General features: G+C 46.9%; 2 protein-coding genes across 10 annotated transcripts in view; one reads left to right on the top strand and one right to left on the bottom strand.

The window, feature by feature from the left end:
- The window catches only part of LOC114764417 (inactive ubiquitin carboxyl-terminal hydrolase 54-like), a 135,729-nt gene that overhangs the window by 83,249 nt on the left and 24,495 nt on the right, over positions 1–27,985 (bottom strand).
- Positions 80–27,979, top strand: LOC114764408 (inactive ubiquitin carboxyl-terminal hydrolase 54-like). 9 transcript variants are annotated; one of them, XM_028954036.1, is made up of 15 exons: positions 102–184; positions 325–389; positions 8,760–9,251; positions 18,469–18,561; positions 19,688–19,822; positions 20,588–20,701; positions 20,807–20,889; positions 21,000–21,111; positions 21,933–22,079; positions 24,039–24,188; positions 24,306–24,474; positions 24,988–25,167; positions 25,482–25,998; positions 27,322–27,467; positions 27,559–27,979. In XM_028954036.1, exons 3-15 carry the CDS (start codon positions 9,105–9,107, stop codon positions 27,756–27,758), a joined length of 2,193 nt encoding a protein of 730 aa, XP_028809869.1. In that variant the 5' UTR covers positions 102–184; positions 325–389; positions 8,760–9,104; the 3' UTR covers positions 27,759–27,979. The 9 variants fall into 9 exon arrangements, with proteins under 9 accessions (XP_028809875.1, XP_028809874.1, XP_028809873.1 ...); XM_028954037.1 differs by having other exon boundaries at positions 103–184; positions 8,764–9,251; XM_028954042.1 differs by lacking the exon at positions 325–389 and having other exon boundaries at positions 80–184; positions 21,006–21,111; positions 25,485–25,998.

Raw genomic sequence — 27,985 nt, 5'->3', positions numbered from 1 at the left:
TGTCCACCCACTATTCGTGTATAATGTTGTCGGGAACGCCCCCTCAGTAAGCCGAGTTCTCGCGAGATTTGCTCTGTCCCGCTGCAGCGCTGTTTGACAGCAGTACGCAGCTGCGGAGGTCGCGGCCGCTCGGTTCTTTGCGGCTGCGGCTCCGTGCGGCTGCGTCTCCGCCGGCTGCAGGAAGGTGAGTAAAAGGAGGTTTTATTCCGCGCGTAGCGGACGCGGGCGACGCGTCCAGATGCTGCGTTGGCGTGACATGGCGTGGCGTGGCGTGGATTTGCCCTTCTGCTCTTTAACGCTCTTTTCTTTTTTTATTCATTTCAGTAGGTCGGACTTTTTAAACGCGCTACTGATATGAGGAGGATTTCTTTATTGATGAAATGAACAAGGTGCGTTATATTCTGCAGACGCGGGACTTGTTGACAGTGTCCACATGTTTCAGTGTTTTATTTCCACCATCATTTCCAGGTGCGGATATTTCCCGGCTACGCTGTAATGAAGTAAAGTTTTTATTACCGTTATTATTGGTACTATAGCTGCACGCGTTCGCATTTTCACGTTGACGGCCACGGCGTACGTCGGGTGACGTCATCAGTCGTTCTGCTGAGCGAGCCGCTGGTGTGGTGACGTCACTGTACTGTACCCACGGGGGGGGCGGGGGGGGGGGGGGGGCAGACTCACAAAATATTACCCTACAAGACTAATATATGAATCATATTATCCGATGCATTTTATAATACATATATAAAGGCATAATTCTATATACACAAAAAATTAAAAAGATGACTATTTTATTGCTTTTGGATTATGCATATCTATGTCACAACACTGCAGTACACAACACAATTTAATCTTTTTATTTCTGCTCTAAATTATAACCTGAGAGTGAGGAGGAGGAGGAGCGTCACTGTCTTCCTCCTGTCAGATGTGCTGGGAGGAGTACAGGACGGGAACGATTGGATTTTATCAGCTTCCTTTTTCCCTTGTTAAAAACGGGGTGGTGAAGGTACCAGAAATAATACGTTCCACTGGAAGCTCAGTCGTCGGAACGTGAGGGTCCTGCTCGTGACGCGTGGACAAAGTTCACAGAACAATAAAACCAACAGCGTGGGATTCCTCGTACAAATATAAATATCTTCCGGTCGGTCGGCCTTTTGTTAGCTGTGAAACTCGAACAAGGAGCTTTAAAAGAGGCCGGCGCAGAGCCAGCTGCAGAATCTCCTTTCCATTCCAAATGATGGCTTATTACAGCTTTAGAACATCTTTTGTCAGGGCGAGAATAAATAGGACTTTTTGGTTTGTCTTCCTATATACAACCGTAGAGCTGCTACTCCTCACGACGACATGTCGTACAAACATATAGAACATGGAGTAGATTCCTCATGCCGGTTTTACTTCAATCACTCAATACAGAATGCCAATATCAAAAATCATTTAATTACTAAAAGTTGTGGTTGTGATAAAGTGACGTGATTGTCACATGTGATACACAGGAGCACAGCACACGATGCACACAGTGAAATTAGTCCTCTGCATTTAACCCATCACCCTGAGTGAGCAGTGGGCACCATGACAGGCGTCCGGGGAGCAGTGTGTGGGGACGGTGCTTTGCTCAGTGGCACCTCAGTGGCACCTTGGCGGATCGGGATTCGAACCGGCAACCTTCTGATTATGGGGCCGCTTCCTTAACCGCTAGGCCACCACTGCCCCGATGTGGAGACTCAACGGCACGTTTCAAAAGTGAAAGTGAAGTGATTGTCACATGTGATGCACAGCAGCACAGCACATGGTGCACACGGTGACACGTGTCCTCTGTATTGAACCGTCACCCTCAGTGAGCTATGGGCACCATGACCGGCGCCCGGGGAGCAGCGTGTGGGGGACGGGGCTCAGCTCAGTGGGACCTCTTTCCTGCAAACTCATCCAGAGACATTAACACTTCTTAACCAAGGTGCCAGGCGGCCAAAAACTTTATTATTATTACTGTTATTATTAATGTTATTGATAAATTGTAAAATGTAAAAACATTAGCAGTGGGCGGGACTGAATGATGAGTAACGGATTAATTATCCCTGTCAATTGAAAAATGAAGAGTTTTTTTTGCTGGTCTTGATATTGATTATTGACTTTATTAAGTGAAGAGTTTGTGAAACACGGTGACACGTGTCCTCTGTATTTAACCGTCACCCTCGGTGAGCTGTGGGCACCATGACAGGCGCCCGGGGAGCAGCGTGTGGGGACGCACCTTGGCGGATCGGGATTCGAACCCGCAATCGTCTGATTACGGCTCCGCCTCCTCACCCGCTAGGCCACCGCCGCCCCCTTCTTCTTCGTTTCTGACATCTCACCCCTTGATCCTGAGCCAGTGTGAGTTTAGGCTTGTTGAGTGTCTGCAGCAGCCAGGCTCGTCTTGTACTGTCCTCGTCCCCGGGCTGAATACGCGTGACGATGACCAGAGGCATCAGTATATCATCTCCTTTCATCCAATTCGATGAGAGCGATGTTGGCACATGAATAAAAAAATGATAATAATAAATTGTAGAAATGCTTGCTAGGATGCGCCAGTTGTAGTTTTGCCTTTCGCCGGGCGTTTGTGAGTCTTTGGAAGTGGATGAGTGGATCTTGACCTGTTCTACATCCATCCATTATCTCCAGGCCAGGGTGACGGGGACCTGCAGACTCTTATAATAAAGTCGGTCTGTACTAGTTATGCGTGGAAATAAACAATAAACCATTAATGAAGTACGGACATAAATGGGGATGTTGATTAGCGATTGTAAAATATTGCTTTTAAATATCATCTGTTACCATGTTGTTAGTCAAAGGGGTTAATATTGGACATTCAGCCAATAAATCTGTGCATCTTAATTAACAGCTATTACTAAATGTACTACTACATTAATAAAAACCTCACTGTGTCCACCAGTTACATAGAACCCTGCCTCGTTAATCATTAATGAATGAAAGGAGCTTGTTGTATAGTTGCGGTTCAGCTAATTGTTGGAATATTGACAGTTCGGATATTAATGTCATGAGTGGCAGTCGTGTGGCCAAGCTGTCACGAGCTGCACATTCCTGCACGTTTTAATTGGAGTGAAGAATCATGTGTGTCTCTCTCGTCCACCACTATGTGTCCTGAACATGAGAGAACCGCTGCTCCGTCTGGAACGGGACATTCCTGCTGAGTTGGAAGTTCTCGCTTTGGTGTAGATCCCACCTCACAGCAGGGAAGAGATCAGTTCTCGCCCGCTGCGAGAAAGGGAACTACAGAACGTTTTCAAGTTCTGCATAACGAAGTTTCCTATGAAATATGATGCATATCATCAAGAGTTTGGTACTTATACCTGATTATATCTGATATATTGATCACTATCTGTAAAAGAGGAATCGGATTTTAAATTGTATAACATGCATTAGAGAAGACTCAACAGCACTAAATCAGGGTGGTAGTAGCCTAGCGGGTGAGACACTTGCCTATGAACCAGAAGACCCAGGTTCAAACCCCACTTACTACCATCGTGTCCCTGAGCAAGACACTTAACCCTGTGTGTCTCCAGGGGGGGGGACTGTCCCTGTAACTACTGACTGTAAGTCGCTCTGGATAAGGGCGTCTGGTAAATGCTCTAAATGTAAATTCAGGCTTCAGTGTTGTTTAAGTGTTCACCACTAGATGGAGCCACCAGATATCAGAATGAAGATCACCCCTTGTGACAGGATCAAACAGAATAATTCATGTGTTGAAATTTTTGGAAATTTTACAGAGTAGAAGGAACCGTCAGGCTCCTGGAGGCAGCCGAGGAGAGAACGCTGCCCGGATTCCCAGGCCCAGCTGTGTGGTGCAGGGCTGCATGAGGGTCAGCTGCTCCACCACCTGCCCTGCCGGGCAGCGCCCCCTTCTGCCCCTGTTCCACGCTGGTGGACGAGTGGATTTAACCTCCTTTACATCCTGTTGCATTTATGGCACTGAACCAGGATCTGCATGGAGGGTGGAGCAGGGGTTGTGGCTGTGAAGAAACCTTCAGGGGGGTGTTGTGGAGTTCTTGCTGTGGAGGACAGAGGTTTCCAGTTTTGCTTTGTAGAAAGTAGATTTATCAGAGGTGAGGTTAGTGGAGAAGTTGCGCAGGACTTTCTGATAATGCAGCAGGTCCGAGTCAGCAGGTCCATGTCTCAGATAGCCAGGGAGCAGGGGAAGAGGTCCTCTTGGGTTTGGAAGATGATCCATAGAAAGTGAAAGTGAGGAGAGTGGTTCCAGGGGTAAGGAGAAGAATGAGGTTGTGCAGGAAGAGACAGATGAAGGTGAGACAGAGTGAAGGTTATGTTGAATGAATGACTGATGCTGGTCAGTCTTGGATCTGATGGGTGAAGTGAGGGTGAAGGACAAAGTGGGGGTCAGAGATGTGAAGTGGAGTGGAAGAAAGGTCTGTAGGCGGAGATGGACGACTGAAGACCTGGTCCAGGACAGTCCATCTGTTGGAGCTGCTGATAAGGAATCAGTGCTGGGTTCTGCTGCAAGTTTACATGTACAAATTTTATTTAAAATCTTGACGTGCACAGCGATATTTTATTGTTTATTCTTTTCGCATGGAAGACGCGGTGGAAGAGAAGGACGTCCACGCCCAGCTGCACACGTCCTCTCACTGCTTCATGCTGCTGAGTTTTGGGAAGCCGGCCATCGGCAGCATGAACCTTCAGTGCTGCGAAGCTGAATCAGCACTGGTCACTGTGTCCATTCCAACATGCACGCACACACACACACACACACACACACAGTCAGAGGACGGAGGCTTTGACAGTATTGCTGAGGCTTGTCCTGGAAAAAGTCCTCACACTTGATCCTGTCCTATTTTGTGGCTCCGTGGGTGCAGGGGGATTTGGAGCATCATGTCTGAGTTATTATATTAGACCAGAGAAGAGGGCACACTGAATGTAACCTGCGAGTGTGTGTGTGTGATACTTTAAGATTCAATTAAGATGCACAAGTCGGTACTGTAACCGGAAAGAGCCATTTTTTAAATAACTCTTTCATTCCCAACTCCCCATGCGACATGTCCACTGTCCTCTCTCTCTCTCTCTCTCTCTCTCTCTCTCTCTGCTTGGTTTATGGGACAGTCGTGGTGGAACCAGCATGACAGGGTGGAGCAGCAGGGTGTTCCTGTAGTATAACTGTGTACGGTGCTGTAATTATCTAACAGTGTTAAAACAGTGAAATATGGCATAAAACTCTTATCGTGATATCGATGTAACCATGGACGACAGGCAGTATATTTAAGTACATTTAAAAGTCCATGTCCATAGCAGAATAATGAAAAATGCTGGTTCAAATTTTATCATGCAGTCCCTCCAGGATTCCAAGATTTTATTTTGGAATTTTAAAATCATAATGACAGGCCGGGACGCCCCTGCTCATTTTCCTGCCGCATGACTGACAGATTGAAGGCTTTTCTCATTTGATTTATGGGTTTGCAGTATTTTAAACTCTGGATTTAAGGATTACTGGTCATTTAGTCATGATATTTAAGGCCTTAATTTTATAAAGCTCAGTGGAAGTCCTGCCGTGCGCTTTGTGCTCTGGGTACAATCAGAATCTGTCCCGTTGCTTGTAACAGTAAGCCATTGTGAGTTGTGCTGTAATATATACATGTGTAGACTCTTCTAATGGTGTGATATGGTAGAGTGTTTGTTTTAAAAGGTGTAATTGTGTACCGGGATGTTACAGTGTAACCATGTAATTGTGTTGAGTTCTGTAATAGTGTAACAGGGCTGTAACTGTAAAGACTGGTGCACTTCTGTAATGGGGTAATGGGGTAATGGGGTAATGGGGTAACGGTTTCTCTCAATTCATGGTTCATGGTTGGGGGTTTGGAATCCAGAAAGAGGACTACATAAAAATGGAGGCCATGGGTTCAGATTAAAGTGAAAGTTAAGTGTTTATCATTGTGAAACACTGCAGCACAGCACATGATAACACAGTGAAATGTGTCCTCTGTATTTAACCGTCACCCTTGGTGAGCAGTGGGCACCATGAGAGGCGTTCGGGGAGCAGCGTGTGGGGACGGGGACCTCGGTGGCACCTTGCGGACTGGGATTGTCAGAGATGTCAGAAAGGGACTTGCCCAGCTCATTTACACACACACACACACACACCACACACACACACACACACACCAGGGCTGTGCAATTTGTCCAAAAATGAATTTCTGTGATGATATCTACTCTGCACCCCACTTGAACTCTGTTCCTGCACAACATCAACTGTGCACAGTTTTACCCAAGTATATAGCCGAACACCACGAGAAATAAATGTGAAAAAGAATTCAGGGAGTAAAGTAGACCAATTTTTAAAAACGTTTTTACCTAAATCCCCCTCCTCCCTTTTCCTCCACCCCTGCAGGAGCCCAGTTTACTCGGTGCGGTTGCCAAGGCTTCTCCACGGCAGCATATCCTGGCAACAAAGCACTGGAATTATGCCACCATCAGGAATTAAAAGGGGATTTGAGAGAGAGAGAGAGTGTGTGTGTGCGTGCGCGTGTGAGTGAAGTGATTGTTATACACAGCAGCACAGTACACAGTGACACAGTGAAACATGTCCTCTGTATTTAACCATCACCCTGAGTGAGCAGTGGGCACCATGACAGGCGCCCGGGGAGCAGTGTGTGGGGACGGTGCTTTGCTCAGTGGTACCTTGGCAGATCGGGATTCGAACCGGCAACCTTCTGATTACTTCCTTAACCGCTGCGCCACCACTGCCCCAGTGAGTCTGACTGTGTGTGTGTGTGTGAGACACTGTGTGTGTGTGTGTGTGTTTGTGGACGTGTGACAGTGTATGTGTGTGTATGTGTGTGTGTGTGTGTATATATGTATGTGGGTGTGTGACAGTGTGTGTGTGTATATGTATGTGGGTGTGTGTGACAGTGTGTGTGTGTATGTATGTATGTGGGTGTGTGTGACAGTGTGTGTGTATGTATGTAGGTGTGTGTATGTGTGTGTGTGTGTGGGCGTGTGGGTATGTGTGTGTGTGTGGGTGTGTGTGGACGTGTGTGTGTGTGTACATGTGTGTGAGTGTGTATGTGTGTGTATGTGTGTGTGTGGGTGTATGTGTGTGTGTGTGAACGAGGGCCAGTTTCGGGTCTTTATAATCTCTGCCAGCCTGTTATGCAACATGTTTACAAACAGAAGCACCCAGGAAACCAGCCCAGTCGTGATTGACAGGTTCAGTGTGTAAATGGGGGACAGGCGGCCCGGTTGCCGCACATTCAGTTTGAAGGTCGTCTGGACAGGACACTCAGCACAGAAATGCACAAAACAAAATACATTATGGTGTTTTATCCAATTGTTTTTACATTTACATACATTTACAGTATTTATCAGACGCCCTTATCCAGAGCGACTTACAATCAGTAGTTACAGGGACAGTCTCCCTGGAGCAACTTAGGGTTAAGTGTCTTGCTCAGGGACACAATGGTAGTAAGTGGGATTTGAACCTGGGTCTTCTGGTTCATAGGTGAGTGTGTTAACAGTACTATTAGTAACCCAGTACGTCTTCATGGATTAAGTGAAGTGAAAGTGAAGTGACTGTCATTGTGAAACACTGCAGCACAGCACGGTGAAATGTGTCCTCTGTATTTAACCATCACCCTGAGTAGTGGTTAGCATGAAAGGCACCTGGGCAACTTTCTCATTATGGGTCTGTTTCCTTACACGCTAGGCCACCACGGCACCCTAAAATCCTGCAGCACTCGAAAGGTCCCCTGCTTATGTCAGCACATATCCAGGCCCGTCTAAAGTTTTGCAGAGACCACCTGGACAATCCAGGACAACTGATCTGTATTAAGAAAAGGAAGAATGGTGATGAATGATGAATGTATCGTGAGATTTTGGGCAAAGACCTCCTTCCATCAGTGAGAGCACTGAAGATGGATCTTCCAGTATGACAATGATCCCAAACACACTGCCCGGGCAATGAAGGAGTGGCTATGTAAAAAGGATTACCAGTGTCCAGACCCCAATCCAATAGACAAAACATCACAGCTCTTGAGAAGATCTGCATAGAACAATAGGCCAAAATACCAGCTACAGTGTGTGCAAACCTTGGTGAGAACATACAGGAAACGTTTGATCTCTGTCATTGCCAAGCAAGATTACATTACAGTATTGAGGTGAACTTTTGCTGTTGGCCAAATACATATTTTCAGCACCATTACATTTACATTTACAGCATTTATCAGACGCCCTTATCCAGAGCGACTTACAATCAGTAGTTACAGGAACAGTCTCCCCCTGGAGACACTCAGGGTTAAGTGTCTTGCTCAGGGACACAATGGTAGTAAGTGGGATTCGAACTCGTGTCTTCTGGTTCATAGGCAAGTGTGTTACCCACTAGGCTACTACCACCCTATACAATATACAATATACAAATATACAATTATACAAATAAATGCTTTAAAAACCATATCATGTGATTTCCTGTATTTTTTTTACATTTACAGTCTCTCACAGTTGAAGTGTATTACAGACCTCCTCTTTTTTTAAGTGGGACAACTGGCCCAATTGGTGGCTGCCCCACCGTACCTACTCGATTCTGACAAGTTAGATTTAAAGACTCACAACTGGAACCCACCTGATCTGTAGCATGGCCTGAACGCACAGTGCACTTATATTTACTGGATTAATTTGAATCTATCATGATGCTTTATTCTTGGAACAATAATCTTGTTGAATTGTGAAACTAGTGATTGACAGGAATCTATTTTTTTCCCCAGACAGGTAGGACAGAGGGGAGTCAGTTTCCAGTAGCCGAGGACACTGGAGGGCGGGACTTACTCAACAGCCTCAGCAGCAAATCATCTGCAAGAAGAATAGAGGGGGGAGGGGCTTCTCTGGCCATTCTGGGCGTTCCCAAAGCCTGTGCCACGCCTCCACTTCGCCCCGCTGTCTCTACATTCTCTTCCTTCGTTTATATTTTCACACTCACATGGGAGTGACATAGAGAGATGTCGTAGTACACACACACCTCAGCGTGGTTCCTGCGTTGTGTGTGTGTCCCATCGTCTTGGGGACGATGTCACCAGCCGTGTTGGACTGGCCGAAGTGAGATCCACTCTAGGATGTCGTGGAAGCGGAACTACTTTGCCTCGGGCAGCGGCGGGCTGCACGGTGCCTTCACCCCGCGCACTATGACCTCCATCGCCCCCAGCAAAGGCCTCAGCAACGAGCCGGGCCAGAACAGCTGCTTCCTCAACAGCGCGCTGCAGGTAGGGGGCGGAGTTGTGCTGCCTTACACCAACGTTTACCCCATTGTCTCTAGCAAATCTTTTATTATTCCTTCAATGGGTTTGTGGTGTGTGGTGCTGCATGCAGTCTGCTTTAGAACACTGTGGAACCGATGGTACAGCTCAGATTTTTTACATCCCTCCATTAGGATTGCATTAGTGATGGCAGAAAGATGACTGAAAAATTATTTACGCTTATTTTTAGTGCCTCAGGTTGGGAATCAGTTTTACTAAATACACAAGATTACTTCCCAAATCCCAAAATTTTAACAAAAAGGTGCCATGTCTTGGTGTCACATAGGATGTAGTGAATGGGGCATGTTCTCTAGTGTCACATTCACCAGTTTCCCCACTGGGCGTGGAATTAAAGTGCCTGATAACCTGCATGGCGGTGTCGGTAGTGGGCGTGGTCACGTTGACTGGAATTAAAGCCCCTGATAACCTGCATGTTGGTGTTGGTAGTGGGCGTGGTCACGTTGACTGGAATTAAAGCCCCTGATAACCTGCATGTTGGTGTTGGTAGTGGGCGTGGTCACGTTGACTGGAATTAAAGCGCCTGATAACCTGCATGTTGGTGTTGGTAGTGGGTGTGGTCACGTTCACTAGAATTAAAGCGCCTGATAACCTGCATGTTGGTGTTGGTAGTGGGCGTGGTCATGTTGACTGGAATTAAAGCACCTGATAACCTGCATGTTGGTGTTGGTAGTGGGTGTGGTCACGTTCACTAGAATTAAAGCGCCTGATAACCTGCATGTTGGTGTCGGTAGTGGGCGTGGTCACGTTGACTGGAATTAAAGCACCTGATAACCTGCATGTTGGTGTTGGTAGTGGGCGTGGTCAAATTCGCTGTAATTAAAGCGCCTGATATAACCTGCATGTTGGTGTTGGTAGTGGGCGTGGTCAAATTCGCTGGAATTAAAGTGCCTGATAACCTGCATGTTGGTGTTGGTAGTGGGCATGGTCATGTTGACTGGAATTAAAGCACCTGATAACCTGCATGTTGGTGTTGGTAGTGGGTGTGGTCACGTTCACTAGAATTAAAGCGCCTGATAACCTGCATGGTGGTGTTGGTAGTGGGCGTGGTCACGTTCACTGGAATAAAAGTGCCTGATAACCTGCAGGTTCGTGTCGGTAATGGCCGTGGTCACTTTGCTGGAATTCATGCAGTGATAACCTGGTCAGGTTTGTGTATAAGGGGCATTAGGAGTGTAGAGAAAGGGGGGAGATGGATGCTGCGCTGCACATGGGCGTGTCACGTGACAGGAAAATGAGGAATTAGTAGGTGTGTAAGTATAATAATGCACTAAGGCTCCTCCTCTTTTTTCATCCTCTGTGTGTCACAAATGATTTGAATAAAAAAGGTCTAGGTAGGCAGTTATGGGGCAGTGGGGGCCTAGCGGTTAAGGAAGCAGCCCCGTAATCAGAAGGTTGTGGGCTCGAATCCCGGCTCGCCAAGGTGCCACTGAGGTCCCCTTGATAAAGGTCCCCACACGCTGCTCCCCGGGCACCTGTCATGGTGCCCACTGCTCACTGGTTAAATACAGAGGACACGTTTCACCGTGTCACCGTGTGCTGTGCTGCAGTGTTTCACAATGACAATCACGTCACTTTCACTAGTTAGTTCCTCCTCTACAACACACAGATAAGCAGCTTCTTGTTTCTGTCGGTCTCTCTGGTTGACCTTATCAGATGTTTGCGGCAGTGCAACATATGTTTGCATTTGTGTGACACAGAATTGAGTGAAAATCGAGTTCCTGTTGCGTTAATGATGCAGAAGGTGAAAACTAGTAACTGCACTCTGCTGCCCATGTAATTTCCCCGTACGGAGAGGGAGCTTCTCGCATTCTAAATCCATGACGACGATTATTAGCTGCTGTCGTCGGGGACGACACAATCAGTCAATAAACACGTGGATATGGGGTTTGTGGGTGACCCTAAAAATTTTTTTTATGTTTAGTATTGCATTAGTTTTGTCTATCAGAGTGTCATATTTAAAACTGAATCTTGAATACATTCTGAAGGCACCATCAGTTCTAATCAGGCTTTTCAAATATAAGATTTTGTTGCATTTGTCATGAAATTTTTTCTTATAATCAGACTCATGCTGAGATGGAATTTATGTAAAAATGACATAATAGTGGTATAATATTTGCCAAAAATCACATCAGATTCTGCATTTTTGTGAAGTTGGAGCCTCAACGCATAGCGCGTTTCATAACTATATACCTCCAACGATCTGAAACGGTCCACGCGTATCATGTGCTACTTCTACACTACAACAAGAAGCAACGTTTATGGTGAAAACACACCTGGCAGAACTACAGCAACCGCTCCTCCATCTTGCTCTGAGCGCGGTTTCAATGACTAATTTCTTTGGTGATCTCCTGGCCATTTTGCACCTTGTTATCTTCACGTGTTTAATACTTATTCCGTGTGTCATTTCACTTTATTTATTATGACTCAACTTGTATACTTAAATGTTCTGATTTCTTTGTATGAATTCAATATTTGTCTTGATGGCAACATCTGGTGGAAATTTTGTGCCAATAGCCCACTGATAAAAATGCTGATGTGTCAAATACTTATTTTCCCCGCTGCACATTTACAGCATTTACTTGACGCCCTTAATCCAGAACAGTCAGTAGTTACAGGGACAGTCCCGCCCCCTGGAGACACTCAGGGTTAAGTGTCCTGCTCAGGGACACGATGGTAGTAAGTGGGGTTTGAACCTGGTTCTTCTGGTTCACAGGCGAGTGTGTTACCTCACTAGGCTACTACCAGCCTTTGTTAAATTCTATTGGGTGAGGAAGGACACCATGGTAGGCTGCTGGCTTCCAATGATTCTGTTTATTTTAATAAAACACTTACTGCATTCAAAGCTCAAAGACTGTCATTGTGAAACACTGCAGCACAGCACACGGTGACACAGTGAAATGTGTCCTCTGTATTTAACCATCACCCTTGGTGAGCAGTGGGCACCATGACAGGCGCCCGGGGAGCAGTGTTTGAGATATGAACCTGCAACCTTCCCATTACAGGTCTGCTTCCTTACCCGCTAGGCCACCACTGTCACTTACCATGAAACAGCCGCTTGAACTGCAATAAAGTGCATTCACATTCAGGAAAATTGCGGATTTATTATTTTTCCTTTTTCTTTCTGGACTATTAATAATATTGTGAACTTTTTAGGATAAAATAAATTAGCATATGATAAAATGCTAAATTCATCCCTCTATTGAATAAAATGACACCAATGTAATGAATTCTCCATCTCCATCTTCAATTTGCATAGGCTAAATTGAAGCCTAAATTTTTTTATGTTTTTTTTTGCAAATATATTCCATCCAAAATTATTATTACTTTACTTTACTTACAAGATGCTTTTATCCAAAGCGACTTACAGGAGGAACGACACCAGCAATTCTCGTTCGATTTCTAAAGATTTGGAGTTTTCAAAACCAAGAACCCTGATAAGGCCCAACTTGTCAGATAAAGAACCTGCTCGGAAATTGTTAAGTGCCAGACGAAGAAAAAAAATTAATTTAAATGTTTTTATTTTGTGCAGTGTGTGCATGTGCGTGTGTGTTAGATTCGTCTGAAATACTTTTTTGAACAAGTGAGTTTTCAACTGCTCAGCTAACCTAGAGTTTCTCATGGTTAAGTGCAGACCGTTCTATCTGCCGCGGGAGTTCACATCCACCATTATAACTGCCACTTACATTCCTCCTGATGCTGATGCCAAGCTTGCTATGAACGAACTTCATGCGGCCATCAGTAAACAACAGACTGATCACCCAGAGGCTGCATACATTGTGGCGGGGGATTTTAATCATTCCAATTTGAAGACGGTATTTCCTAAATTTCATAAAAACATTCTCTGTCACACCAGAGGAAACAAAACTCTGGATCAAGTTTATACAAACATGGCTGAAGCCTATGCTGTGACCCCCCTCCCCCACTTCGGACAATCAGATCACCTTTCTTTGTTTCTCACCCCCAAGTACTCCCCCCTCATCAACCGTGTGAAGCCATCAGTGAGGACCATCAAAGTGTGGCCAGCGGGGGCTGACATTACACTCCAGGACAGGTTCCAACACACAGACTGGAGTATGTTTGCTTCACAGGCCACCTGTGGCTCTCACACGGACATCGACATCTACACCTCCTCTGTTCTGAACTACATTAACACCACCATAGACACGGTTACTACTCAGAAACAGATCACCACATACCCTAATCAGAAGCCTTGGATGAACAAGGAGGTGCGTCTCCTGCTGAAGGCACGCAACAATGCCTTCAGATCGGGTGATGCACAGGCCTACGGCATTTCCAGGGCGAACCTGAAGAGGGGCATCAAAAAGGCCAAGCACTGCTACAAACTAAAGCTAGAGGAATACTTCTCCAATGCTGATCCTCGACGCTTGTGGCAGGGCATTCAGGCCATTACAGACTATAAACCCAGCAACTCAGCCCCCACAACCACAAATATCCTCTTTCTGAATGAGCTTAACGACTTTTATGCTCGCTTTGAAAGAGACAACAAGCAACCTGCTGTCAAGATCCCCTCCTTTACCAACCACTCGCCCATCACATTCACCTCCTCAGATGTTTGCACTGCACTGAGCCGGATCAACGCGCGCAGGGCTGCTGGACCAGACGGCATCCCGGGGCGCGTACTTAGAGCATGTGCAGAGCAGCTCGCTGGCGTATTCACGGACATTTTTAACATGTCTCTCGCCCAAGCAGCTGTTCCAACATGCCTCAAATCCACCTCCATTGTACCAGTGCCGAAACATTCTAGTCCAACATGCCTGAATGACTACCGCCCTGTAGCACTCACACCCATAATCATGAAGTGCTTCGAGCGGTTAGTCCTGGCACATCTGAGGGACTTCCTCCCACCAACTCTGGACCCACACCAGTTTGCGTACCGTAGCAATAGGAGCACAGAGGATGCAGTCTCCATAGCGCTGCACTCTGTACTCACACACCTGGACAAGCAAAACACATATGCACGGATGCTGTTTGTTGATTTCAGCTCAGCATTTAACACTGTCATCCCCTCTAAGCTAATCTCTAAACTTAGAGCCCTGGACATCAACACCTCACTTTGCAACTGGATTATGGACTTTCTGACCAGCAGACCACAGCATGTAAGGTCAGGCCACATCCGCTCCACTACTGTCACGCTCAACACTGGTGTACCACAGGGCTGTGTGCTGAGCCCCTTCCTCTACTCCCTCTTCACCCATGACTGCCGACCTATGTATGGATCAAACTCCGTTATTAAGTTTGCAGATGACACCACGGTGATAGGTCTCATCGACAACAACGATGAGACTGCCTACAGGGAGGAGGTCCAGCATCTGGCCACTTGGTGCACAGAAAATAACCTTCTTTTAAACACCACCAAGACCAAGGAGCTCATTGTGGACTTCAGGAGGGAGAGAAGAGGCTCGCATGATCCCATCCACATCAATGGGATGACTGTGCAGCCTGTTACATCCTTCAAGTTCCTGGGGACCCACATCTCAGAGGACCTGTCCTGGAGCATTAACACCTCCAGCCTGGTCAAGAAGGCTCACCAGCGCCTCTTCTTCTTGAGAACATTAAAAAAGAACCAGCTACCCACTACCATCCTGTTGAACTTTTACCGCTCTACAATAGAGAGCATCCTTACCAGCTGTCTCACAGTGTGGTATGGAAGCTGCACTGTTGCTGAGCGTAAGGCGATGCAGCGGGTGGTGAAAACTGCCCAGCGCATCACAGGGACTCCACTTCCATCCATTGAGGAAATCCAGAGGAAGCACTGTCTGCGTCGAGCTCGCAGTATTCTTAAGGACTCCTCCCACCCGGCCCACGAACTGTTCTCTCTCCTGCCTTCAGGCAGACGGTTCAGGCTACCACGGACAAGAACCAGCAGACTTAGGAACAGCTTTTTTCCCAGAGCTGTTTCCTTGCTGAACTCCTCTGCCCCCCCCATTCACTCTTGATAATCACTGCACTGCACATATCACTTTGTACTGCACATATCACTTTGTACTGCACATATCACTTTATGTATATATATATAACTTAACTTATTTGAACTGTATCCTGCACTTGCTGCTTATTGCACTTCTGGTTAGACCTAAACTACATTTCGTTGCCCTGTACTTGTACATGTGTAATGACAATAAAGTTGAATCTAATCTAATCTAATCTAAAGGTGGTAGTAGTCTTGGCTAGTCTTAGTATTAGTAGTATTATTATATACTTAGTAGTATTATTCTTGTATATACTGTGAGGAGCTGTGTCTGTTGCTGATACTTAGCCATAGTGTCAAGTCAAGTCAAGTCAAGTCAAGTCAACTTTATTGTCAATTCTGCCACATGTACAGGACATGCAGAGAATTGAAATTACGTTACTCTCTGACCCATAAGAATAACATTAAATACAAAAACAGTAACAGTAACGAATACAGAGTATAAATACAATTTAAAAAGAAAGGCACAATATACAATTTTAAAAACACCATGTACAAATAAGGGCACATGGTGGAGAGTGCAACATCAGGAGAGTGCAAAAACCAATAGTGCAACAGAGTTTTTAGTTTAAAATGACGAAGTGAAAGTGAGGTAGATGGCAGACCAGAGCTGCACAGAGTGACTGGTGCATGGTCAGTTTGTGTGATTTAGAGTTCAGAAAGTTTGTGGAGCAGAAGAGGGGAGTGAGGGGAGTGGGGGCAGAGCCGGGAGGGAGTTGAGTTTCCTGACCGCCTGATGGGTGAAGCTGTCCTTCAGTCTGCTGGTCCTGGCCTGGAGACTCTCTGCTCCCTGATGGCAGCAGGCTGAAGAAGGTTTGCATTGGGTGGGTGGGATCAGCTGCTATGCAGAGGGCTTTCTTGGTGAGGCGTGTGCTGTAGATGTCTGGGAGGGAGGGGAGAGGGACACCGATGATTCTCTCAGCTGCTCTTACTGTGCGTTGGAGAGTTTTTTGACAGGACGCATTGCAGGCTCCAAACCACACAGTGATGCAGCTGGACAGGATGCTCTCGATGGTTCCTCGGTAGAATGTGTGCATGATGGGGGCTGGTGCTCTTGCTCTTCTTAGTTTGCGGAGGAAGTAAAGACGCTGCTGTGCTTTCTTGGCCAGTGCAGTGGTGTTTTTTGTCCAGGAGAGATCCTCGGTAATGTGCACACCCAGGAACTTGGTGCTGCTCACTCTCTCCACAGATGCACCGTTGATGGTCAGAGGAGCATGCTGAGTGTTTCCTCTCCTGAAGTCAACAACAATCTCTTTCGTCTTCTCCACATTCAGGGAGAGATTGTTGTCTCCGCACCACTTGGCCAGGCGGCTCACCTCGCTTCTGTAGTTAGACTCATCCCTGTTATTGATGAGTCCCACCACAGTCGTGTCATCCGCAAACTTGATGAAGAGGTTGGAGCAGTGTGACGGAGTGTTTTTACACACAGTAAACGTTTCATATTGCAATGTGTCAATGTGTGTTTTAATAGGAAAAAGTTGTCCGCAGGGTTCAGACCTGTTCCGGGTAGATTTTTAAATGGCAGTAGAACTTTTATATGGCTGTGGGTCATAAGGTGCCTGATGGAAGAACCTCCAACATAAAACAATAGTGGCCTGAATGGGAGCAGCAGAACAGGGGGCTCCGCTCCACAGAACGAATCATGGTGAACCTCAGTAGAGCGTCTGACACATTAATTACTGGATTACTGAAGAAGGGAATAACTGGATGGAGCATGGTGACTCCTGCAGGTAGCAGGTGCTGGGAGGTCCGCCCGCAGCCGGCTTTAACAAAGTGGTCTGTGCTGCTCATTTCCCAGCTTCCCTGATGGAACTAGATTTAATTATCATAGTTGCTGGGTTCAAAACAGCTGTTGAATAAAAAGTAGACTTGGGGCTGATACATCATTCACACATAATATTTTATATAATTGTCTGAAAAAGTCTATGTGGAAATGTTCCATGTGGAAGCACCACTAGAGGGCGCTGCTCTCTGATTGAAAATGTGCTGAGAAGGCGATCAAGGTAACTTATAGATTTAACAGAACTCATGAATAATAATATAAAAGAGCACATACTAGTTAAGACAAGAGTTTTTTGGTTGGACAGATATATATATACAGGAATATGTGTGTGTCTGTGTGTGTGTGTGTGGGTTTTTTTTTTTTCATTCATCAGGGGAGCCGATTCATCACAAACACACAAAATAAAAGTGCGAGGAAGGAGGGGAGGAAACGCTACACCAGCACTGTGCAATCTGTCATCCTGTCCTCTGCTGCAATCAGCTTTTTTACCTCCCCAACTTCCTGCTGTTCCCCTTAGAAGCTGCAGGGCTGCACACTTCAACAAAGTGAAGTGATTGTCACATGTGATACACAGCAGCACAGCACACGGTGCACACAGTGAAATGTGTCCTCTGCATTTAACCATCACCCTGAGTGAGCAGTGGGCACCATGACAGGCGCCCGGGGAGCAGTGTGTGGGGACGGTGCTTTGCTCAGTGGCACCTTGGCGGACCGGGATTCGAACCGGCAACCTTCTGATTACGGGGCCCCTTCCCACTGGCCCCACCTTCGGCATGGTGTGTGCATGGATGTGGTCTGCTGAATGATATGATGACCGCTAGTGGACACAACAATCACCTGTGAATAAAATATCAACATGAATATTATTTTTATAGAATCTCAGTGCAGCAGATGTAATTATGTATTCTTATATAATGTATTGTGAAAGATTATGGAAATGATTCTAATAATCGATGCATCGCGATTCTGTATGGATGCGGTTGTATCGTAATGACGTTTCTTGGCGAAATGAAAGCCCTCTGAGCTCGATTGGCGTTTTACTGGCGTTCGCTCTACGCTGTTTAATGTTAATCGGGATTTCAGGTCCGTGCTCAGTCTGCGCTCCCCTGACGCCACGAACTCTCATCTCACTGACGTGTCTGGAGTCATCATCAGTCGTGTAGAGAAGCCGGTGGGACGGCGATGGCTGCCCGCTGCTCACCGAGGGTGAGGGTTAAATGCAGAGGACGCCGTGTGACCATCACCTCGCCTTTCCCTCGCTGTGTGCACAGTAGTGCAGACCAGTGACGTTTGCGGGACAGCGGTGGGGACAGGAGGTGGAGGGTATCGATCTGGCTTCTGAGGTGGCGCTGATGGAGCTGCGCGGTTCCTTTCTCTCTGTCGGGCTGCAGGTCCTCTGGCACCTGGACATCTTCCGGAGGAGCTTCCGGCAGCTGACCACCCACAAGTGCATGGAGGACTCGTGCATCTTCTGCGCGCTGAAGGTAAACCCCTCGTTCCTCTGGTTCTTCATTAATTCCGCCATTAATGTCCAAATTTCACTTCCAGCAGCACGTTATAGCGCGGTGATAATTAGCCGCACCGCGTGGTGCTCGGCGTAGTTGCTGCTGCTGCTGCTGCAGTACGGCGGATGCGCTTTTAACCCTTTGGTCCGTGTCGCCGCTGATGTTGTAAAAGTTCCTCCTCTCCAACGCACCTGTTGTGCGAGGTGTGATGGAGACGCTTGCTGTCCCTGCTCAGATATTTGTCGAGGGTTTGGTGGGTAAGACGGTGTGTGTGGGTGGACGGACATCAGCAGGACCTACTCGAATGGCGCGTTTTATTGATCCTAAAGAACCTAAAGAATAAAACTAAATGTGTGTGTGTGTGTGTGTGGGTTTATGGGAGAATTAGCTTAATTGCTCCAATTGCTCGTGCTAATGAACGTGGAGGAGTGTGAGGTACGTGAGGTACGTGAGGTTCTGGCTGGAGACTTTTTATGAATCTGCAGTAGTATAGAGGAATGAGAGAGAGAGAGAGAGAGAGAGAGATCTTACTGCAGAAAAGAGAGAGAGAGAGAAAATTCGGCCTCCTGTGTTTCCTTGTCACTGGCTGTGCAAGGTGTGTGTGTGTGTGTGTGTAGTTTGCCTCATTTTTAATGCGTTTGTAGCATGCATCTGTGGACTGTGTGTGTGTGTGTGTGTGTGTGTGTGTGTGTGTGATTATTAGCAAGTGTCGTGGCGGAGGGAAGGAAAATGTTGTATCCCATCCAGCAGAACCCCCCCCCAGCCCTTCCCGACTCTCCTTGGCGCAGTGCTGCAGTCAGCACCTCCACTGCAGCCAACACACACACACACACACACACACACACACACACTAAACACTCGACTACAGTCTTCCTCCTCACCTGACTTGTAAAGTGTGTGTGGAGCACAGCTGCAGGGAGAAACTCTGCTCTCGGGGGGATTTACCGATCGACTCCCCGCTCCATCGCTCCGCTACGCGGCTCCATTCACGCATCCACCATGAATATGACTTTAAACCGCGGTGACGGGTGTTCTGGGACCGGTGAGTTTGGAAGTGTGTGTGTGTGTGTGTGTAAGTTGTGTTTTTGCATTTTTCATGTTGCAGAGCATCTTTGCTCAGTTCCAGTTCAGCAGTGAGAAGGTTCTTCCGTCCGATGCGCTGCGCTGCGCCCTCGCCAAAACCTTCCAGGACAAACAGCGGTTCCAGCTGGGCATCATGGACGACGCCGCCGAGTGTTTCGTGAGTTTCGTCCTCTTCTCCTCGCTCTCTTCTCCCTGTGACAAACGAGATCATTTACATGCATCACCATAAGAAAATCTTTATCATTTTATGTTATTTTACATTATATTGCACCTTTTTAAAGTGCTGCGCTGTCAAATGAGGTTTGCTTAATTAGTTGCAATGAAGTGTGTGCATGAGCTTATCGATACGCCGGCCTCCCCCTCGGGGCCGAAGCTCCACTCCTACTTTCCCTTTAAAGCTTCATTTATATTCAGGCCGTATTGTGGATGTAAGGAGTTTGAAGGTATGGATTTATTAAACGCCCCCGAGCCCCCGCAGTAAAGCCCCAGGAGCTGAATCTACAAAAGTGCATTTTAGTCTAATTAAGAGCTTTTTTTCTTGGCCAACGCAACTACGCGGTTTCATGAGCCTCCACGGGCCAAACTCCGAATGGCGCCTTTTTACTCTCATGTTAATGCAATGTCTCAGAACGTGTAATATTGCTGGTGAATTTTGGGATGTTTTGCTGGCTTTTGCACATTCATATCACAGATCAGCACTGAGATAAATTCCTGTAAATCCCTGAAAATGTCCGATAGCGAGTTTTATAGCGAGTTTTAGGGCACGTGGCCCAGCCCTGGTGGGCACGTTTTAGAAATGAGCACTACAGTAGAGGGAGGAGCAGTTCAAAGAGGGTCTGGGACCTAATGGACACACACACACACACACACACACACACACACACACACACTTTCTCCGTTTACTACTTTTTCCTCCCCGCAGGAGAATCTCCTGATGCGAATCCACTTCCACATCTCTGACGAGACCAGAGAGGACATCTGTACGGCCAAGCACTGCATCCCCCATCAGAAGTTCGCCATGACCCTGTTTGAGCAGGTTAACACACACACAAATGCAGACTCCGAGTGCGCTTGTTATCCGTGCATCTGTGTGTGTGTGTGTGTGTGTGTGCACATGTATTTACATGGTGTGTCTGTACAGTGTGTGTGTAACAGCTGTGGAGCCACGTCAGACCCGCTGCCCTTCATCCAGATGGTCCATTACATCTCCACCACCTCATTATGGTAAGCGGAGACCTGTGCGCGGTGCCCGACTTGGCTGTCGGTTGAGGGGCGGGGCCGAGCGTGAGGTCCACGTGAGGTACTTGAGGACGGGTGGCTATGCTTGTGCTCTGCTGCAGTAACCAGGCCGTCAAGATGCTGGAGTGCCAGGAGAAGCCCACGCCGGACATGTTCGGAGAGCTTCTCCGCAACGCCAGCACCATGGGGGACCTGCGCAACTGTCCGGTGAGGACGCAAAAATGGCAGCGCCAGGTCTGTCCATCCATAGCAGGGCTTTTTAAACAAATCAATCCCACATTACATTTACATTACGATTCATTCTTATTTATACGATTTAAAACCATCACACAGTTTCATGTGTGTGGGACAGAACACACGGAAAAAGTCACGGTCAAGTCACGGTCAATTCCGGCCTTTACCGTGGCCTTTGGACAGGCGGGAGACGAATCTTCAGGCAAGGGACCAAGCTGAGGCAAAGAAAGCTCGGCAATCTGGGAAAAATGCGTAAACCACAAGGAATCAAGATGGAATCCAGACGCCGACCCCATGACAATAATTGACTATAATTAATATACGATTTTTGAAGGCACGTACCGATACCTGAAAACTCAATCACGTGGGATGAATATGTATATTTCTGTAATATGCCGATAATCCGAGGTGGTCACTTTGTTGACTTGCACTAGGCCTTTTTGGCCCAGGAGCGTTTCAGTGAGCGAGTCCTTCTGGGTTCGTTCCTCCTGCCAGATGAACCTCCAAGTCTGTCAGAGACCACAAAGGCCGACTTGTTGTATTTTCTCGCTGATGGATGAGCCGTGGCTGGCAGGGCCGTCTCGGGCTGTTTCCTCGCGGCCCTGCCAAGCTCCTCGGCGGTGGGCGATGACTCAAAGGAAGGTTCTAGAACACAGGGTGCTGAAAACATAAGGCCTGCCTGGATGCTGCCACCCAGGAAAAGGACTCTTTTCATCTCGTTCTGCATCTGAATGCTGCTTGGACCCTTTCAGTAGAACAGACACTTACCCAGAAAACCCTTCTCTGTTGTGCAGAGTAACTGCGGGGAGGTGCTTCGGATTCGCCGCGTTCTCATGAACTCGCCTGAGATCATCAGCATTGGCCTGGTGTGGGACTCGGACCACTCAGACCTGGCTGAGGACGTCATTCACAGCCTAGGCACCTGCCTGCGTCTGGGAGATGTAAGGGTGTCCCCTTCTAGTCTTCTTTTGTGCCCCATGTCCCCTCCTCCATCTGCTGTGCGATGAAGTTCTCAGAGCTTTTGGCTTTAGTTAAAAAAGATGATTAAAATGGTTGTTTTGCATCGCTTCACAATAACCTCAAAATCTCCCTCTCACCATCATAAATTTGAATTGTGCAAGTATTGATCATAAAACTGTACCTTTTTTTTCTTCTGCTTGTTATTCCTTCTTACAAGTGTGTTTCAAAACCACCATCATGTCAGAACTATAGGTGTTTTATAGTCTTTTCGTCCAGCAGCCGTTTGAGTTTTTATTAGTTTTAGTCAACAAAGTCTGAGCATTTTAGTCTTATTTTTAGTCAAAATTATCCATGAATATTTTAGTTTAGTTTTAGTGAATGAAAATTTGTATTGTAATAATTTTTTTAGTAACGCAATTTTATTTAACCCAGTCATTATAATGCAAGTACTGGGTAGAACATACAGAATATTCATAATTAAAACAAGGTTATCTTATTATTATATTAGTATTACCTCATAGACTCAAGAATACTTGACATCCATTCCAGTGGCCGCATTTCTCACGTGTTTTTTGACACACATTCTGTTTTCTTTTACATTTCATTAAAAAAAAGTCAAATGATCGCTGTCTTTTTCTCCCAGCCATCTAACCCACCTCCATATATCTATAACCAGTCACCAAATATCTATAACCCGCCACCAAATATCTATAACCAGCCACCAAATATCTATAACCAGCCACCATATATCTATAACCCACCACCAAATATCTATAACCAGCCACCAAATATCTATAACCCGCCACCAAATATCTATAACCAGTTACCATATATCTATAACCCACCTCCATATATCTATATCTTTCCACCATATTTCTATAACCCCCCACTATATATCTATAACCAGCCACCATATATCTATAACCCGCCACCATATATCTATATCTTTCCACCATATTTCTATAACCCCCCACTATATATCTATAACCAGCCACCATATATCTATAACCAGCCACCAAATATCTATAACCAGCCACCATATATCTATAACCAGCCACCAAATATCTATAACCAGCCACCATATATCTATAACCCACCACCAAATATCTATAACCAGTTACCATATATCTATAACCCGCCACCATATATCTATAACCAGCCACCAAATATCTATAACCCGCCACCAAATATCTATAACCAGTTACCATATATCTATAACCCACCTCCATATATCTATATCTTTCCACCATATTTCTATAACCCCCCACTATATATCTATAACCAGCCACCATATATCTATAACCCCGCCACCATATATCTATATCTTTCCACCATATTTCTATAACCCCCCACTATATATCTATAACCAGCCACCATATATCTATAACCCGCCACCATATATCTATAACCAGTTACCATATATCTATATCTTTCCACCATATTTCTATAACCCCCCACTATATATCTATAACCTGCCACCATATATCTGTAACCCACCTCAAGCATTCTAAAATATAAATAATGCGCGAACGGGGAATGAGGAAGTGACATTGTCTGTGTGACAGAGATAATACTAATAACGTGATTAAATGAGAGAAAATAACATTTTAGTCTAGTTTTTTTTTTTTTTTAAAACCACATTGAAAAAAAATTAGAAAAATTTGGTTGACAAAAACAACAGTAGTCACAGTTACATCAACAGTCTGCAGTTACAGTTTTAATCTGTTGCTTTATCCATATCTGTTTGAAGCAATAGTCAAACCTAATTAATTCAGTTGCCGTTCAGACCAGCTGGGGGCGAAATAAACTCCTTGTATGCTGCTGACATCTTGTTTGCATGTTCACCGCCATCTAGTGGTGCTTCCTTTTACGGCACTTCATGTGGTTCTGTAATTTTATATGTCTGGCGGCAACGTCACCGAAACGTTTAACCCCCGCAGCTCTTCTATCGCGTGACGGACGAACGCGCCAAGCAGTCTGAGCTCTACCTCGTGGGCATGGTGTGTTACTACGGCAAGCACTACTCCACGTTCTTCTTCCAGACCAAGATCCGCAAATGGATGTACTTTGACGATGCACATGTCAAAGAGGTGCCCATCGCCATCCAAATTCGCTGGACACGAAGATAAAATGACTCAATTAGCTGCTCTATTAAACCCAATAAACAGGCTGGTGAACTCATTTTTGTTTTTTCGGCCGTTCTGCAGATCGGACCCAAATGGAAGGACGTGGTGTCGCGCTGCATCAAGGGACACTACCAGCCCCTGCTCCTGCTGTACGCCGACCCCCGCGGGACACCAGTAGCGCTGCAGGACTCGCCGACTCACCTGAACTTGCATCACTGCAGCAAGGGATGCTCAGACAGTGAAGACAGCGGTAAGGATGTGAAGGATGGTGAGGAAACGTACTGGCTCAGTTTTACTGGCGCTTCTTCCACCGTAAAATCAAGTTCCAGTTGAGCTTTATCGTCACTTCAGCTACGTACATCTCTACAACCTGGTTCTACACGTAACATTTAAACAACGTTACATACTGACGTAAAGTGACGTAAAGTGACATTTGTGGTAAATGTTAAAGTGATGTGATTGTCATGGTGAGACACTGCAGCGCAGCACACGGTGACACGGTGAAACGTGTCCTCTGTATTGAACCGGCTCCCTTGGTGAGCAGTGGGCACCATGACAGGCGCCCGGGGAGCAGTGTGTGGGGACGGGACCTTCATCAAGGGGACCTCAGTGGGACCTTGGCAGTTCGATTGAAGATGTGTTTCTTTAATACATCACAGTTTTTTGTCAGTGTTTGTGACCGGTCAGTGTTACGTATCTATGGCTGGTATCATGTCGCGTTTCAGAGGGAGAGAAGTAAAAGCCCCCTTCTGTTGTCGCGCAGGACGGGAGCCGTCCATCTCCAGCGACACTCGCACCGATTCGTCCACCGACAGCTCCGGCTGCAGGCGCGCCCGCCCGCACCACCAGTCCACCGCCAGCCACTTCTCCTCGGACTCCCAGGCCACCGTGGTCTGCAGCAGTGACCACGCCGTCACCTCACACCACAGCTTAGATTCGGCAGGTCAGGAGAAGAAGAGCCTTCATGATTGTGGCAGCGTGTGGAATATATAAATGAAATGTTCCCGTACCCTTGAAGCAGCCTTTTGTCTGTATTTGTCTAATATTGAGCCGTAATACAGATATCAGTGGCTCGTCGCTGCTACGTTCTGACCTGAAGGTCTTAAATTCTCGATCAAAGCGATTTGCTACGAGGCCATGAGGTTTCCTGCAAAACTAATACTGTCATGTTGTGCTGAAAACAGGAAATTAGAATATTTGTCCCGTGGTTTAATTACGAAGGTCACCTATATGTGAAGGATGCCCGTTGTATTTCAGTAGAAGAGTCGGTGAAGCAGCCGCAGCCGCCAGCTCTGTCCAGACCCCGCTCAGTCGCCGGCCTGCCAGGCTACCGCGATCCGGCGGGCGTGGTCATGCCCGGCCGGCCGCCCTCGTCCCCCTGCAGCTCCGGGCTGGGCGCGAGGGACAGCTGGGAGGACGAGAGCACCAGCAGCGAGTCCAAGTCCAGCTCCTCCACCGGGGGGCGCTGCTACCGGCCCACGTGGCGCCCCCGCCGGGAGGTGCTCAACATCGACAGCGTCTTCATCCACGACGGCCACCGCCACAAAGCGTTCGCCGTGTTCGGCCACTCGCTGCCGGAAGTGGGGCCGGCCGAAGATGGCGAGGCCGCGGTGGAGGCGTTACCCAGAATTCCTGTACGGGTGGAGGCCACAGAGAGAGGTGGCGCCCCGCCGCGCCTGATCCAGAGGATGGAGAGCGGCTACGAGAGCAGCGAGAGGAACAGCAGCAGCCCGGTCAGCATGGACCTGCCGTTACGGCAGCCCTGCGGCAACAGGTACGCCGGCCTGGGCACGAAACACTCACGTGCGGGGGCGCGGGTTCCAATCCCCTCCATCGAGGACACATTTCAACGCAAATGCCGGTCATGTGATGATAACTACAGGGTGGGCCATTTATATGGATCCACCTTAATAAAATGGGAATGGTTGGTGACATTAACGTCCTGTTTGTGGCACATTAGTATATGTGAGGGGGCAAACTTTTCAAGATGGGTGGTGACCATAGTGGCCATTTTGAAGTCGGCCATCTTGGATCCAACTTTTGTTTTTTCAATAGGAAGAGGGTCATGTGACACATCAAATTTATTGGAAATTTCACAAAAAAAAACAATGGTGTTGTTTTAACGTAACTTTATTCTTTCATGAGTTATTTACAAGTTTCTGACCACTTATATAATGTGTTCAATGTCACCGACCATTCCCATTTTATTAAGGTGTATCCATATAAATGGCCACCCTGTATAATGAAATCTAGCATGTTATATTGTTGGCGAATAAAAACTAGACTAAAACACCTCCTCCCTCCGCGCAAAGCATGCTGGTAGAGTCCGCCTGGCCGTGAAAAATGCCAAAAGCTGATCACCCAGCACTAGCGGTGATAATCACTTTCATCACCAGGTTTACCTTTTTTTAATGGCTTCTTACTTAATTTGCCCCCCTGTCGCTTTTCAGGGTTCAGGGTTTCATAAATTTAGTTTAACAACATGTGAAATTTTGAGATTGAAACTCACTATCTCACTAATGTGAAACTCACTATCGTGAGTCTATATGGTAATAATAATATAATATTAACATAAACTTGTTTTAATTATATAATGGGTTTGACTACTAATACCTGTTCTACTCGGTACTATACTGACTTTGCATTCATTAAAACTAAAATATACCAGTAGAAAGTAACTGGCACCCAGGAAGACAACAGACAGCACGAAACTTGGAGCTCCGCCCCCGCAGATTCCGGTCCTGACGAAGACTGAAATGCTGAAAGCTCACTACAGTAAAATGAGTCTGGACGCAAGTGAGACTAAGAAAAATGGCGGTATTTTGGCTGAGTTTGGGTTACGTTTGGATATTTAAACCTGTGCGTGACGGATTGAACTCGCTTCTTTTTGGTGTGGTGTGCTGTGCTCTAAGAAAAAGTCTGAACCTCCGCGGCTTTTAATCTTTTTTTTTATTTTTACTCGTGCTGATAACGTGCCGATGAGTTGTGCTCCGGTGCTGATCTGGCGTGAACGGCGAGTAAAGAGGGCGGAGCAGAGAACCGGAGTCTGAACCAGCGGAGGTGACTTTGTCTCTCTCTCTCTCTCTCTGTGTCACAGCAGGGAGGAGGGCTCCAAGAGGCCCGTGACCTCGGGACCCTCCTGGCGCTCCGTGCCCAAATCCAGGAGCAGCGGTGCCATCCTGCAGGAGCTGGAGTCCCCAACATGGAGCAGCAGCAGCAGCAGCATCAGCGCCCTCAGACTGGGTCAGCACAGGGTCTACAGACCCTACAGACAGCACTAGTAACCTCGTAGTAGAATAGTGAAGAGGACGTGCGTGTGTGTGTGTGTGTTCAGGTGAGGGCCGTAGCGAGCTGGATCAGCTGCAGGAGGAGGTTTCTCGAAGGGCCCGTGAGCAGGAGCTCCAGAAGCAGAAGGAGAAGGAGCGAGAAGCGGCCATGGGCTTCAACCCCAAACCCAGCAAGTTCCTGGACCTTGATGAACTTCAGAACCAGGGTAAAGATGGCAGGGGAGGGCAACGTGAAGATTACACATGACTGAACTGGGTTCTACTCCAGGCTTCTTCTGTGGCTTCAGGCTTTGGTTCTCTAAAAAGCAACAGTAGAATTGGTCCATCTGCATGTTCGACCTCCCAGAGACGTGAAGAAAAGGGCGCGGGGAGGCGGGTTTCTCAGAGCAGAAGACTGGTGTCAAACTTCACATTTTTACTGGCAAACCAAATCACAGGCGCTGGCTAAAACACACACACACACATACACACTCA

This window comes from Denticeps clupeoides, chromosome 15, assembly GCF_900700375.1.
Source record: "Denticeps clupeoides chromosome 15, fDenClu1.1, whole genome shotgun sequence".
In the NCBI taxonomy this organism is placed as follows: Eukaryota; Metazoa; Chordata; class Actinopteri; order Clupeiformes; family Denticipitidae; genus Denticeps; species Denticeps clupeoides.
This window is presented reverse-complemented; position numbering and strand designations above follow the sequence as displayed.